This window comes from Lepidochelys olivacea, assembly GCF_965140295.1.
Source record: "Lepidochelys olivacea isolate rLepOli2 genome assembly, chromosome: 1".
In the NCBI taxonomy this organism is placed as follows: domain Eukaryota; kingdom Metazoa; phylum Chordata; order Testudines; family Cheloniidae; genus Lepidochelys; species Lepidochelys olivacea.
In genome coordinates this window covers 133,195,976-133,211,642 of record NC_140411.1, presented here as the reverse complement: position 1 = coordinate 133,211,642, position 15,667 = coordinate 133,195,976, and the positions used below count along the sequence as shown (strand labels likewise).

The 15,667-nt window shown below is 39.5% G+C and overlaps 1 protein-coding gene across 2 annotated transcripts in view; it reads left to right on the top strand.

Moving 5' to 3' along the window:
* The window catches only part of ANOS1 (anosmin 1), a gene marked incomplete at its 5' end in the record, with an annotated part of 183,478 nt that overhangs the window by 116,858 nt on the left and 50,953 nt on the right, over nt 1-15,667 (top strand). For both annotated transcript variants that reach the window (XM_084647311.1, XM_084647312.1), the window contains one exon: nt 7,370-7,499. In XM_084647311.1, coding sequence (XP_084503437.1) covers nt 7,370-7,499 — 130 coding nt within the window. The remainder of the gene's footprint in view (nt 1-7,369; nt 7,500-15,667) is intronic.

Sequence of the window (15,667 nt, the reverse complement as noted above, 5' to 3'; positions counted from 1 at the left end):
CCATTAGTCCCATTTTACTGGTGGGGAGATGGCGGCACAGAGAGTTTAAGTGACTTGCCCACGGTCACCTAGCATACTAGAGGCAAACTGGGAATAGAAGCCAGGTTTCCTGAGTCCCATTGTAATTCTCTATGCACCGTAAGTCATGGTTTTCTGTCAATTTTTTTCATGGGAGAGTAACTTCATTTTCCTCAGCCCTATTACTTGTAGTATTAATATAATAATACCAAATGCTACAGTTTTAGCACTTTATACTAGTGAAAGGTGACAAGATGGTGAAAAAGCTGTTAGTATGAGTATACCAGCAAAGATGTAAAAATTTCTCCTAAAAAACACTTTTCAATCTATATTTTCAAAAATGATGAGTAATTTTGGGTTGCTCAATATTTAAGTGTTCATCTTGAGATGCCCAACAGGCTCCTAATTTTCAGGGGGTCAATGGTCAGCATTGTCTAGAAATCCAATTCTTTTAAGATGTGTCAAGTTTGGCATTTAAAAACAAAGGTATCCAATCTCATGAGTCACTTTTGAAAATTCAGGCTTAGGTACCAAATTTTGCCACTGAATGCATATGACAGACCCAGCCTATTCTGAAATCAGCAGGGCCCATACATAACATACAGTGATAGAGTTTGGGTCTAATCAAAACAGTAGAAAATTAGTTGGTATAAAAGCCAATTGTCTTTAAAAATAAAATAAAAAACAAAGTGGAAGAAAGAATAAAATACATTTGTTGGTCTGCTTATTTTAAATTGTAGTTTCTCTGGCATTTACCCTACCAGTTCAGCAAACTCTATTCTGTCATGCTCTTATTTCTTATAGCAATCCATACTGTATATGTAAAATTCATATACAAGTGCTTTTTAATGAGAAGCAGCCAACAGAGAAGAAATTTTCACTTAGTTCCTTCCCAGTTTCAGTCAGTTTCTTAACATGGTGACAGCCCTCCTGTATGGCAGAACTCCAGCAGTTTATCTTAACCGCTGCAGCCACATCCTTGCTGACAAGAAAAGCCAAACGTGGATGTTAAAAAGAGCTGTGAAATGTCCTTGCAGCAGGTAGCAAGGAGGGGAGAAAAAATAAAGTCCACAAAGTAGAGCCAGGAGTTTAAGTTCTGTAATGACCTGAGTTCATTCTCCATTGAGGTTACATACAAATAAGCGACATTAAAAGAACATTGGGCCTGTAAAGTCAAGCACCAAAAAATTAGTAAGTGCCAGAATGAACACTGCCTGTGCACATGCCACGATCACAGAGCCTTGCCCCGTATCCCAGGAGACGTCTAGGGCAGAGAACAGAACCCAGATTGTCTCAATCCCAGTATAGTACCTTAACAAAGCAACTTCCTTCCTCTTCTTACAGCTCTCAGCTTCATTTACTGTTATCTTGTAAAATGAATGACAGAGGGGTCCGGTAGAACAAACAGTGTGTGAACTTGTCACTAAAGACTGTATCATATTGCGTATGAACGAGGGGATGGAATTAAGGTTGACTGGGCAACATTAATTCTGGCATTTCCTAATTTTTGAGTGCTTGACTTTATACCATTAATGCTCTTTTAATGTAGTTTGTGATATGTAATGTCCTAGGTATGTGTGTGTGTATGTGGTTTCTCTTAACAGTCTCAAAAGACAGAAATTCCATGATGTGGAAACGTATAGATCCTAGCGCTTCCACATACACACAAAGTAGAATTTTACTACTTGAACTAGAAGAGTAACTGATAGCGAATCACAGCCTATCATCACTATGTGGACCACACTGTACGTAGCTTGTGCAACTGTTTGCTAGGTCACAGTGGAATATTGAGAGTCAGAATGCCTGGCTCTGGAGGTGAACATGGGCTAGTAGTTATAGAGAGCATAGCCAAGTACGCAAATTTGACCCGTTTGTTCTGAAAGGCAATGTGGCTGAGTAGATGAGAGTTTGGTTTGTCATATTAGAGATAGGGTTGGATTCCTAATCCTACCTGAAGTGATTATATGCAGCCCTAGTCTCACTCTAGCTATAAAATGAAGGAATTATATTTGTCTGCCTCCTAAATTTGGGGTGTGAGGCCTTGATCAATAATCTGGGTGACGAAGTGAACAGAGTTAAAAGAAAAGGAGTACTTGTGGCACTTTAGAGACTAACCAATTTATTTGAGCATGAGCTTTCGTGAGCTACAGTTCACTTCATCGGATGTAGCTCACGAAAGCTCGTGCTCAAATAAATTGGTTAGTCTCTAAGGTGCCACAAGTCCTCCTTTTCTTTTTGCAAATACAGACTAACACGGCTGCTACTCTGAAACCTGAACAGTTATTTACACGAGTCAGTGGAAAAGCTCAGAATTCATGGTTTTTCCTGGCTCCCAGCCCAGCACGTCTTCCTCTAGTCGAAAGTTGTGGGTGCTGCTGCTTGTTGAGGTATCCTTTTTGGAGCTCAGGCTTGATGGGGTGAGGAAGATATGCTCAATGCACATGGAAGGTCACTGAGGCCATAGCCAAGGATCCGGACCTGTGTGTGCTTGTGGCAGTAAAATGTATTGGATAACTGCTTCCACATTATTACAAACAGTTTTACAGTATTTCTTCTGGCTAATTAAAAATCTCTTTTCATGTTTTTTACTAGCGGAGCAAGGGTAATGGAGGGTCTATCAGTTTTGAGCTATGTTTCTCTAGGTTTTGGGTTCCCCAACATTTGCTCTAGCCTGTTGTAGAAAGACTCAGCATGACAGTCAATTTGTATGTATTGTATCTTGTTCCCTTGTGTGTATTCTTAGTTTAATTGTGCAAAAGATAATTTTGTAAATGTAGGTTGTCTGCTTTTGCATATGGTTTTGTGTGATACTAATTTTTTTAAAACTGCTCTTCAAAAAAAAAAGACATTTTGCAAACCATTAGCATACAATGTGCGTAACAAACAAACAAAAAACCAAAGCTGAATTACATTATTTAACATATGCAAATTGGTCATTGCACTAATGTAGGAGCTTTATTTTCTTTAATATTTTTAATATCTTTTCCCTAGTACCATTCTAAAACTGCCACAGTATAATAGGACATATTTTTTGGAAAAATATATTTCAGATGTGTAGAAGATTGACACAATGCACCAAAGTGATGCTCAGGGATCAATTACCATATAAAATATATTATACATAAATGTGTTAAGGTACCTTATACTACTCATTTTTACAACTTAACCACCTGCACTTAGGTATTGCAGAATAATACCATCTGAGTAGCAAACATGCTTTATAGGATAGACTCAAGGAGATCAGTCTAGTTAGTTTCACAAAGAGAATGTTAAGGGGTGACAGGTCCAATATAATATAATAGCGTTAGGATCATTGTTGTTTGTTGGTCTCTCATATACACTGGCAGTGTTGCAGGTGTGTAATGAAGTTCAGCCAAACAGTATTTAATATTGTATGGCACACTATTTTATTTACCTAATATATAGGACATCTGGTAAAATGATGCTGAATATTATGATCTGGGCTCCAAACACAGTTAACATGATTTTTTTTTTTTAAATGCAACTTACTGTAAAATATCCCATAAGCATTTAACATTTTGTTAAAGTTTGTTGAAATGGTGAATGGTTGCTGAGTGGTTCAGTGGTTTAGTGCTCCAACATCACACCTCTCAAGCTCCAGTTACATGCACTGTATATGCACCTAATAGGAGTTTTGCCACTGAAACCAATGGGAAGAGGAGTAGGTCTGCGATCAAGTCACAAATTAGAATGAGGTTGGCAGTCTCAGCCTAGACACAGTTTCTCTCTTTCTCATAATTAATACTAATTGTGCCATCACTGTGTAGTCTTTGTTTCCAACATTCCTAGGTTGGAATAGCAGGACTGTTACTGATAAGAGCCAGGAAGTCTTGGCTGAGAAACTGAGAAATTTTGTGTTATGTCTGCCTGTACTATGACTGTCTTATTATGACCACTCAATTCACCAGAACGTTTAAAAAATAAACGGTATTTATTACGGTATTAATACTCAACAGTATTGCCACTAATGTATTACCTCTAGAGACACTGGTCCAATCTCTGATCCCAGTTACACCAGTGTAAATCTTGAATAACCCACTGATTTCCATTGATTGTAATCCTCATCTCTTTCCTACTGTTGCTGCCATTCCCTGTGCCACTATTTAGATTCTAAGCTTTTTGGGTCAGTAACTGTCTTTCTGTCTCCTGTGAAATAATGGCACACCTTTGAGCTCTATAAAATTAAGATAACATTAAAGGCTGGTTCAACTATGTTCAAGCCCTCAAGGTGCTCATTTGATTGAATAATTCAGTCCCTCTCTACATAATAAAGAAGCAGATCATGGAGGGACGAAGATGCAGAGGAAGACTATGAAGGGAAAGGTCTGTAGCCCCCTCGTAGGCTGCAGTAGTTAATAAGGGAGTCCTAGATTTGTGCAGATGGAGGAAAAAGCTGGCAGCAGCAGCAGCTGGCTGGGCCTGGAGTGTACCACAGCCACAATAGCTTAAAACAGAGACTGGAGAGGCAAACAATAAGGCAAGAGAGGAGAGAAGACAGCCCGCTCCGCATCCCCAACATCAAATATCTCAATTTCTCTGACCGTAGCCTCTTACCAGGTCTGGTTACAGGTAGACACCTTAAGTGCAGGCACCACCTGAAAACTTAAGTGATCATTACTGATCATTTAGATCAGTGATCTAAAAATAATTTTGCTGGATAGATAGAGCATCTCTCAAAAGTTCAGGCTGGCTCACTAGGCCTGGGACATTCACAGGTATCAGGAGTATCTATATGAGGCAGTGTGCAGCACAACTCGTTCATTTATTCCTTATATAGTATTGACATGAGGAATAAATATGTAATAATGGGCCCTTCATTTGAACAGAAAAAGGTATAATACCATCTAATGGCTGCAATTTGAAGCTAGACAAATTCAGACTGGAAATAAAGCATTCATTTTAAACAGTGAGTGTAGTTAACCACTAGGACAATTTACCAAGAGTCGTGGTGGATTCTCTATCACTGACAATTTTTAAATCAAGACTGAAAGTTTTTCTAAAAGATCTGCTCTAGGACACAGGTTTTCAAACTGTGGGGCATGCGGCAATCCCAGGCAGGACTGGGACAAGCCCTGCACGGTGGGACGGGAGCACCATCTGCACCCCCTGACTTACTCAGCGGGCCACCCAGCCTGTGGGTGTCAACATCTGCTGTGGCCGCACCTATTTCTGCTCTGGCAGTGTCCACACGCAGCTCTGGCTCCGTCCCCAGAGACCGTCACACGCACCTTCTTACACTCTGAAAACCCGAGTTGGGAAGGGAAGGTATTGTGTCTATTTTTGTCTGGGTTGGGGGGGGAGCGGGGGCGGAGAGGGATAAAACTAAAAATTTTAACTCAAAGCGGGTAGGGGGAGCTCGCCTCAAAAAGTTTGAAAACCGCTACTCTAGTAGTTATTTTGGAGGAAGTTATTTGGCCTGTGTTACACAGGAGCCCAGACCAGATGATCACAATGTTCCCCTCTGGCCTCGGAATCTATGAAGCTTGAGGAGACATGGAGCAAACACACACAGACTTTACCTCCTCTGGGGCACTTGATACCCCAGGTTTCACAGCAACTCAGCAATGGATCTGATACTGGGAAGATAGATTAATGGGAAATAGATCTTGTCAAACTAATTTTATACCCCTTTTTTAAAATTAGATTACGAGTTTGGTTGACAAAGGCAACAGTGTTGATGTAAGATTTCTACAAGGTATTTTATTTGACACCGCACATTTTGATTAAGAAATTAGAATGATACAAATTCAAAACAGCATGCATTAAGTGGATTAAAACTGGCCAAATGATAGGTCTCAAAATGTGAATGTAAACAAGGAATCATCATTGAATGGGTGTGTTTCTAGGTGAATCTCATAGGGATCACTTCTTGGCCCTACACTCTTTAACATTTTTATCAATGACCTGGAAAAAAAGCCCATAACAGAGTTTGCAGATAACACAAAGACTGGGGGAGCCGAGTGGTAAATAATGAAGAGGAGAGGTCACTGACACAGAGCAATACATACTGTTTGGTAAGTTGGGTACAAGCAAACAATATGTGTTTCAGTACGGTCCAATGGAAACTTATAGATCTAGGCATAGAGAATGCAGGCCATACTTACATGGTGGGGTACTCAATCCAGGGAAAGGGTGACTCTGAAAGAGACTTGGGAGTCATGGTTTGTGATCAGCTGAACATGAGCTTCCCATGCTATACTGTGGCCAAAAGGACTAATGCAATCCTTGGATGAATAAATAGGGGAATCTTTAGTAGGAATAGAGAGGTTATTTTACCCATGTATTTGGCACTGGTGTGACCGCTGCTGGAATACTGTGTCCACTTCTGGTCTCTTCACTCTAACAGACAAAGATATAACAAGATCCAATGACTGGAAGTTGAAGCTAGACTTGAAATAAGGTGCAAGCTTTTTAAGAGTAAAGGTATATTTTAAGGGTAATTAATCATTTGAACAACTTATCAAGGGTTGTGGTGAGTACTCCATCACTGGAAATTTTTAAATCAAGATTGGATGTTTTTCTAAAGGATATGGTCTATTTAAACAAGAATTAATCCAAGGAATTTCTATGGTTTGTGTTATGCAGGAGGTCAGACTAGATAATTGCAGTGGTCCCTTCTGACATTATAATCTGTGATTCTGTGAAGATCCTCTTTAAAAATGGGTCCAGGATGCAGCCATATCCAGGATGGTTACAGTGGAGCCTCACTTTCAGGAACCAGGTGGATGGCCACATTTCCACACAGAGAGAAGGCTCTGCCTCCTATGCATTCCTAAGGATCTGTAGTGTTTTTGGATAGGCCTTAAAGTGTATTCTGCTGGAAACAAATCCTTGCTCTGTCTCTGCAAGGAGATCCTTATAGAGATTTCCTCCCCCTGAATTGATTTCCACAGTAATTATAATTGGAAAACATTTCCATCCAGTTCTCCTGAATGTATACAGGTGAAGGGGAGACCAGAATCTTGCCCACTTAAGTCACAAGTGAAAGTAAGCTTTGTCACTTAAGCTGATTTTTTGAGGGATATTTTAAAAAAATAATAATAAAAATCCACACTGTTTTGTACAGTTTAGCATGGTCAGAAGCCTTTGCTAAGAATCGTAGATGTGTTGCAGTTCACAACTAAGGTGGGCTGCCAGAGTAATGTGCAGTAGTTGGAATCTGCCGGCACTTATGATTTCACAATTTTATGTGTACTTAAAACAATTTCTCCAGTGTCCCCAACCTCAAAAACCCTACTGAATAAGCTAGTGTATGTCAGAAGATGTGAGACAGTAAGATTAACATTTCAGAATAAAAGGAGTCAGTGTGTTATGACATTTTTCCCACCAGACTACAGAGGAAAGAGTACAACTGTCTGACATAAGACCCAGCAGGTGGTACCAGTTCCGAGTGGCTGCCGTTAATGTGCATGGGACAAGAGGCTTCACAGCACCCAGTAAGCACTTCCGCTCCTCTAAAGGTTAGTATTCATTTCCTCCATCTCACCCTCATCTTGGCTACACATGGAATGCAACCCAATCTTCTTAATGTTTTTGTTCTGGATTTTCAATGGGTGGGTTGTCTGCATTTAGTCATTAGCTTAAGGAATGGCCCAGGTTTGACTGAAGTTATTACATAGATTAAAGGTTAATGATGCCATTATTCTTTTATCTGCAAGGGGGTCTCAGAATTAATGAACATCCTTTTGGGTTCTTTCAACACTGCTAGTAAGAGAACTGAAGTTCTCCTGACCACATGATACTGAAAGTCAAATATGAAAGAACTGAGATCTCAACATATGCTGTTGCAAGTAGTCTCAATATTTGTTATTTTCATAGGGAATATATTCCTGCCATTTGCTGGACAGACGGTATCACATAATTTTGTTGGTTGTGTTCAAGCAATTATAGCACCAGTAATTTGACTTAGTTCTGCTTCTCTGTGCATGCCCTTCCACCTCCTAGCAGGGATCACAAGGTCTCTGGCACCATCAAAAACATAAATCAAGCAAACTTTTTACTCTGAAGAGGAAGAAGTGCTAGAAATTTCATGAACTCAACTAGAGACTTTGTGGTTTCTATTTGCTTTTATATAGAAGGCACTCACGTGGTGATGCATGGCAGTATAAATCCCTAAGATAGACAGACTTTTTGTTCATTTTGGAAATAGGTGACACAAATCTTTAGTGATGTTTGATGCAGCACACTTCAAGAACCATATACTTTTCTATTTCTGTATGTCCTCTGAGCGTCAACATTCTGAAGGCATCAGAACTCCAATGAAGAAGGTGGGGCAAATATTCAGCATGTTACATGGAGACATAATCAAGCAATTATGGTCACAGTAATTGGCTATTACTCAATGTCTCAATGTCTGAGACATTTTTTAGACATTTTTTATTACTTGCCACTTTGACACTCATTGTATACCACACAGGTAAACTGCTCAGTCCAGATCCTTCCTAGCCACAGCTCAGCAGCTTTCAGCAGACAACAGAAATGGCATCCCTTTCCCCCGTGAGCTAAAAGAGTAAATGTAGAGCTAACATGTTAAATGCATGAAGAGTTCCTGAACAGGTTTAGTTTCAGGATTCACCTCTCTTCTGCATATGGTGGGCTAAACCTGATTAGAGAAATGAAGGGAAGAGGTGTGAGAACATTGAGGAATGGGGACAGGGAAAAGGAAGATGTCTCATCTGTGATGGTAACTTTGGTAGGAATAATGGAAATACAGACATGCTCTGAGGAATAGGAGAAAAAGCCTCCAGGAGGAGGAGAAATGGAATTTAAAAATTGGAATGAAAGATAGATGGAAGAATGAGGGTCAATTGAGAAAACGAGAGAGAGGATGTCATGCTTCCATTTACCCCCATTGACTAGTGTGGCTCTTGGCGATGTCCCCCAAGCTGGAATTTGGCCCCTGGTCCAAAGTCAATAAGTATCAGCTTATCCCAACACAACCTACTACAAACTCTCAATTGTTATACTATTTTCTGAAGATGAATTAAGTTTAATTATGCATGCATCCAATGAAGTGAGCTGTAGCTCACGAAAACTTATGCTCAAATAAATTTGTTTGTCTCTAAGGTGCCACAAGTCCTCCTTAACTTTAATTGTAATTTTACAAAACACATTAGGAAGTTTAATAAAATGCTATGAAAAGGGGCATGTTAATTAATGTTCTTTTCTGACTCCCTTTAGAGTAAATGGGGCTTTTGCATGTGTAACTTATGCAGTGTTTTACCAATGGACTCTGGAGTGTTCTATATAACGTAAAGGTAGTTGTATAAAAGAAATAGCTGATATGGGCCATTGCTAATGGAGCTTTTAATTTTTGGACTCTGGTCTGGAATAAGTATAGCTTAATAAAGCCCAGCAGCGACCAACATGGTCACAGTTAACAAGGGCATGTACTATTGCTGGCAATTTTGGTAAATAAATCAGAGTGAAAGGGTATGAGGACTGAATGAATACGTTATTACTGCCTGTCAGGGTTGAGGCATATTGATAGTTTTCAAAGCCACTGCCCATCCTCACCATTCTGTGAATAAATAAGAGTTCATTTTCTAGTTCTGACACCTTTTGAGTTCACCCATAAGAAAGTTTAAATTAAAAAAATAACGAGAAGACGACTTTTTCTATTTTTCTTTTAGCATAAACTGCTATGTGTACTATAAGAGGAGATATGCTGTTGTGTTGGATACCTTGGATTTATAGATGTGCACAGAGTCTATTGTAATGAGGGCTATGTATACCTAGACAGATGGATAAACAGACAATAGTCAAAAGTTCTCAATTAATTTAACTACTGGAGAAGTGATGTTGTTCATTATAACTATCCGAAGGTCTTGATGCTTTGGAGGTGTCCCTTGTGTGATTGAACATCCACTAACATGAGACTAAGGCCAAGGTATACACTAGAAACTTTTGCCAGTATTACAGTGTTGTTTGGGGTGTGTATGTGTGTGTGTGCGTGCGTGTGTGTGTGTTTGCTTTTGGTTTTTTTGCAACATTTCTATACCAGCAAATTTTCTTCATGCAGATGTAGTTATACGGGCATGAAAGTGCTGGTCTAGCTTAATTTACTTGCTGAACTGGTATAAATTATACTGGCATGGGCACTTTTTTGCTGGTATAACTGCATCCACATTAGGATTTTTCTGTGTGGCTATAGTTGTACCAACAAATCTTTTTCAGTGTAGACTACGTCTAAAAGTCATGCCATCTCATCAAGGTGCAGATGTCTGTCAGGAGCAAACTACTAGTGGCCAGAACAGCAGTAACTTGTTCTGTGTTCTGAAGTAAATGTTTTTTTTCCCCCCTGGGGTAGCAAATGTAACATGTTGACTTTTCTCTGGCTACATTCATGCTGCTGTACACCACACCTCAATTATTTGTTTGGATTTTGTTAGTCTGAGACAAATATTCTGTCTGGATGCAATTTAAAACTGTAATTGTGTAGAGATGTAACATATTAACCATGAAGTTTTGGCTTTTGCATGGCATTTTCAGGCAGGATTTGTAGTAAGTTCTAACATGTTTCTTCACTCCATAGTGTGCTACCCCCAGGAACATATGGCTCTAAATACCCACATGGAAAATGACCACATTTTAGATATTTGGAGCCTCCTATTTTCTGCAGCCTACCCTTCTGCCCCTCCCCGGCGCTTGCATGTATAACCTACTATTCCTGGTTGGTCTGTTGGCAGAAAAAGCCCTAAGAATTCTATGACAAGGACAGCGAAAGCCTGGAGTACTTTTTACATTCTGTTGCAGAAGAAACTAAAATAATTTGCATCTTTATAGCAGCAAAAAGTATAATCAACCTTGTTCAAAAGGTTACTGTAACCCTCACAAGTAACTGTTTTCAAGGCTAAACTGCAGCCCTCAACAAAGAAATGTGAATTGTCATGCAAGCAGTAGAGAATAGTTAGCTGATCAACTCCATAGTCAAATTTACCTCTCTTCAGGAATTTATATAATTTTTCAGGGCTGCTGGCACTTTTTGTGGCTGTGACAACATCTGTGCCACATTCACAAGTCCAGTAAGATGAAACATGTCTAGAATGAAATAATTGTTACATAACCCTAGTGTTCAGCGGATTGGTTCAGCTATTGGGTATTTATTTTGAAATATTTTATGTCTCCCTCCATAAGAAAGACATATGTATAGGAACACTGTCATATATAATAATAGTACAAATACCACAATCGGTGACAGAATGAATCATCTTGTGCCACTAAGAAATAGTCCAATATTGAATTTGTTGGATGAGCTGAAGAAAAAAACAAAACCCTATAGTCTTTGGCTATAGGATTGCCCAGTCTCCTCACATCTTGTCTAAATCAGCCTAAATCAACCATGTATGTATGAAGTACCTGATAAGTATTAGTGGTTTTATAAGATTTATCAAGGACTAGATCTAGAGTTTCATTAAAGTCTCCAACTATAATAATAGGATGGAGGCCCATGTCATTTACACTCATGAAAGTATTTGGGATCATCCTGCTTTGTCCTGTGGAGATTGGCAAAGATGATTTTAGAATTGCCAATTTCATCCATGAGAACAACAAATCGGACCTCACTGTCAGATATTATCCTCAGAATATTAATATTAAACTTTTGATGTATTAGTATGACAACAGCCTTAGCTTTAGAATAAAAGCAAACCAGAAACTGAGAAGCCTACCCAAGCTTTATTCAGTTTACAAGCTTCATGTTCTGTCAGATGTGTCTCCTGGAGCATAACAAAGGCAACATTCTCTTTTTTTAAGCATTGAGTATTTTTTCCCCCTCTTTGAACGGGGTTATTAAAATCCTTTAAATTCCAGGAGACACATTTAATTATCAGAGCCATCATTGTTAAAATATACTGGGTAAAATATAAGGTCACTTTGTGAATAAATGAAATAGCAACATTTCCTGAGTGCCATATAGTTCTTGCATAGCTGGGCAGCAAAAGTTATATAATCTAGGGGTAGGTTGTCACTTCCCAGTACCTATTCTACAAGAGTAGGAATGAAATTCCTAGCATGGGACAGTAACAGGATGGTGGCAGAGAAATTAAATAAGTAAAATAACATGGAAAAGATAGTGGAGAGAGAAATACACATTAGTACTATACAATCAAAAAAGAAGAATCTGTGTAAACAGCCCAAAACCACACACTTGACACCCAGAGGGGGCTGCTGGATCAGGTGAAACTTGGAGATCTTCACAGCCCCTGGGGCCCCAAACATTAATATAGTAATCCCTTATTACCAATAGAATCTTGATACATTAGTCCATAAAGAAGCACCATCTAATAAAACAATGATTTTATATATATAAACTAATGAAATGATAAATTTTACATTGAAGTTCCTTTCCCATGAGTTAAGGCAATAGGTAGTAAATTGATAATAACCCTTTAACTCTTCAACTCCAGAGAGAAAGAAAAAACAAGAACTAACATCAATATCAACCACTGTCCATCAACATTTTTAGAGCAGCCATATAAGATCTCAGAGAGCAAAACATAAATTCTGTATAATCAGATCATTCCGTAGATGTCTCCTCTTGCAAGAAAAGAGCTTGCATTTTTCTGCCTCCTGAGGGGAACTGAATGATACTGTCTTCTCACCACTGTTAATATGGAGTGTTTTCATGTAATTAACAAAATACTTCAAGTCCATCTTCCTGGCCAATGGTTTTTTTTGGTTAAAAGCTGACATCATTGCAACCACATCACAGGCATAATCATGAAAGAGCAGTATTTTAATTGCTGGTTCTCCCTATAACAGCTTCTTTTTTCTCTGGATTTCTGCAAGATAAGTCCCTTAGTGGTAAACTTCATGAACTTCACAATCAATGCTCCAGACTGACTTCCTGGAGCTGGCTTGGGGGCAAGGGTCTGGTGTGCCCCTTGTATATCAAACCAAAACTCTACTGGCAGATACAACAATTTAATAGTTTAGGGACAAATATGGAGGGTTTACTTGTCTATTCCCCCAGGGACACCTACAATCCTGATGTTACATCATTGTGAGTGGCTTTCTAGATCCAATAGCTTGGTCTTAATGGTCCTGATACCATAACAGTTCTTCATAATCTGTAATTTGTTCTCTCTGAAATCATCTTTCCCTTCAGAAATTCTGTGTTCTGCTTCACTCATCCTTCTGGTTACAGCTGTAGTGCACTCTCAATTTCAGTCATGGTGGCCTGTAGGGTGGAAAATGTAGATTTAATTTCAACAGTATCCATGGTCACCTGTTGCAGTATAGTTATCACCTGTGTTCCATCGGGCTCAGGCACCATCTTGTTTGTAGAAGGAGGGCAGGCGGATCTTCTCTTTCTTTCTTTCTTTCTTTCTTGCTTTCTTGCTTTCTTGCTTTCTTGCTTTCTTGCGTGCTTTCTTTGGTGCTTTTGGATTTGGAGAAGATAATGTGGTGCTAGAGGGCACCTTGGGGGTCACAATAGTTGGGTGCAATATTTCTTAGGGGCTTTAGGGGACCATGTTTGGGGATTCCCCGGGGGACACTTCAGAGTTCAAGCAAACTGCATCCACCTGAGTCGCATCCACCCTGGTGTTCTCCATCTTCTTGTTCTTAAAAAACCAAACCAAACCACAACAAACTGCTTATTTCGTGAAGCGTTCCAATGATAATGACCCTAGACCAGGAGTTCCCAAACTTGGCTTGCAGATTGTTCAGGGTAAGCTCCGGTGGGCTGCGAGACACTTTGTTTACCTGAGCGTCCGCAGGTAGGCCGCTTCCAGTGGCCGCGGTTCACCGTTCCCGGCCAATGGGAGCTGTGAGCAGCCATACCTGCTCATGCTCAGGTAAGCAAAGTGTCTCACAGCCCGCCAGGGGCTTACCCTAATCAAGCTGCGAACCAAGTTTGGGAACCCCTGCTCTAGACCATTCTGAGTCTATTTGGTTTGATTTTTTTTAACACAGTGTAGTCCCTGCTGCCTTTATATTGTAAGGATTTGAGAAACTTGGTAGTTTGGCACGAGCTCACTTATTTGTTTGTAACACTATATAAATAAATACTTCTTATTACACTCAGATAATCAGTGACCTCATTGGAGAGAACAACAATCATAAAATATTCAGAATGTTACAAAGGAGCAGCTGTTTTTTGTGTGCTTGGTTTGGTTTTTTTCTCAGATAAAGGGTTCAAGTGTGGCCAATATGCATGGCGTTGCATTGGGAGTGGAGTCAAGCTGCACTGCCCCAGGGGGAACTCCTTAAGGGACTGTGCCACAGAAAGAAAAAAAAAATCCCTCCCTGAGGTACTTGTCCGCGTGAGAGAATGCCCAGCTCTTTGGGACAAGGACTGTCATTTTGTTCAGCACTTAGCACTGTGGGGTCTCGGTCCATGACTGGGGTGCTGCAATACAAATAATAACAATCAGAATGATGCTCCCCAAGAGAGCTGATTTAGAGATCTTGAATTTTTGACTTACTTTTTTTGCAATCTTTTGCTCATTTGAGCGGCTAATATTTTCCAAAACAAAAGATTTTCACAAATAAACAAAATCATAAACAAAAAAAACCAATAATTTTTTTCCCCCTCACACGTTTACTGGTTCTATTCCCCAATCTGTGCCAATGGGCTCTGGAATGGGAAGGAGGAGGGCTCCTTGGGAGGCAGCAATCCCTGTGCTCCATTACTGTGTGTGTCTGGGTGCAGAAGATTGTAGAAAGCTACTTGTGCCCAACCCCAACTCGTGTGGATGATCAGTTACCTGCCTGAAAGGTGCTTGATGCCAATGATATGACTTGTTAGTATGACACAGTATGAAATTCACTTATTCAGAAGTAACAAAAGTGCATTTAGGTCAGTGTTTTGAGGCTCTAGTCGTGTAGTATTAACCTAATCCAGCTTTGTATATAATGGAGGTTTAGTCTCTCAAGAACAGGGTCTGCAGTTAACTGGAGGGATCAACATTAAACATTGTCATGTAATGCATTTATTTTTCAAGCCTATTCCTAGATTAATGTGCCATTTTCCTAAGCAAAAAGAGGCTATATAGGTCATCAAACACACACAAACAGCCAAAACACTCTCCCTCTGCTAGAGGCTTTTGTCTTCAGCATGAAGGCAGTTACTAGCATACACAGTATAAATTACCAAAAAAAAGGAAGCAGACAACATTGTTTTCACAGCACATTAGTACCATACTGGATGTGATTTCATGCATACATTACTGAGTGTTAGTAAAACCAGAACAGACACCCACTCCCAGCAATAAAACTCCTTCTGTTGCTCCTATGAGACCAATGATTTTTTTATACTGTTGCACAGCTGGTTTATGTGTGCCATTTCCAATGGGCAAAACGGATCCCTCGGCATATGCCTTGGAACTGTTTAATAGCTAGAAACTTGTCTGTGATGCAGCTTCAACAGTTTTGTAAAGACTTATAAGGTAAAATGTTTAAAAGACAGTGTTTGGTGATCCATTTTATATAATATGTGAAGTGAAAAAAGATCCTAAATTAGAACCAAACTTGCTCTGATTATTACAAGTCAGAAGGAGAATTCCAAGTTCTAGTGTCCTTTTTACATTATGGCAGACAGTAGAATTCATTTATTCGTTATGCTCATTACACATTAAGCAGTTTCCAAGTTTTGACCAAGAAATGGTTGCATTTTGGTAATGGA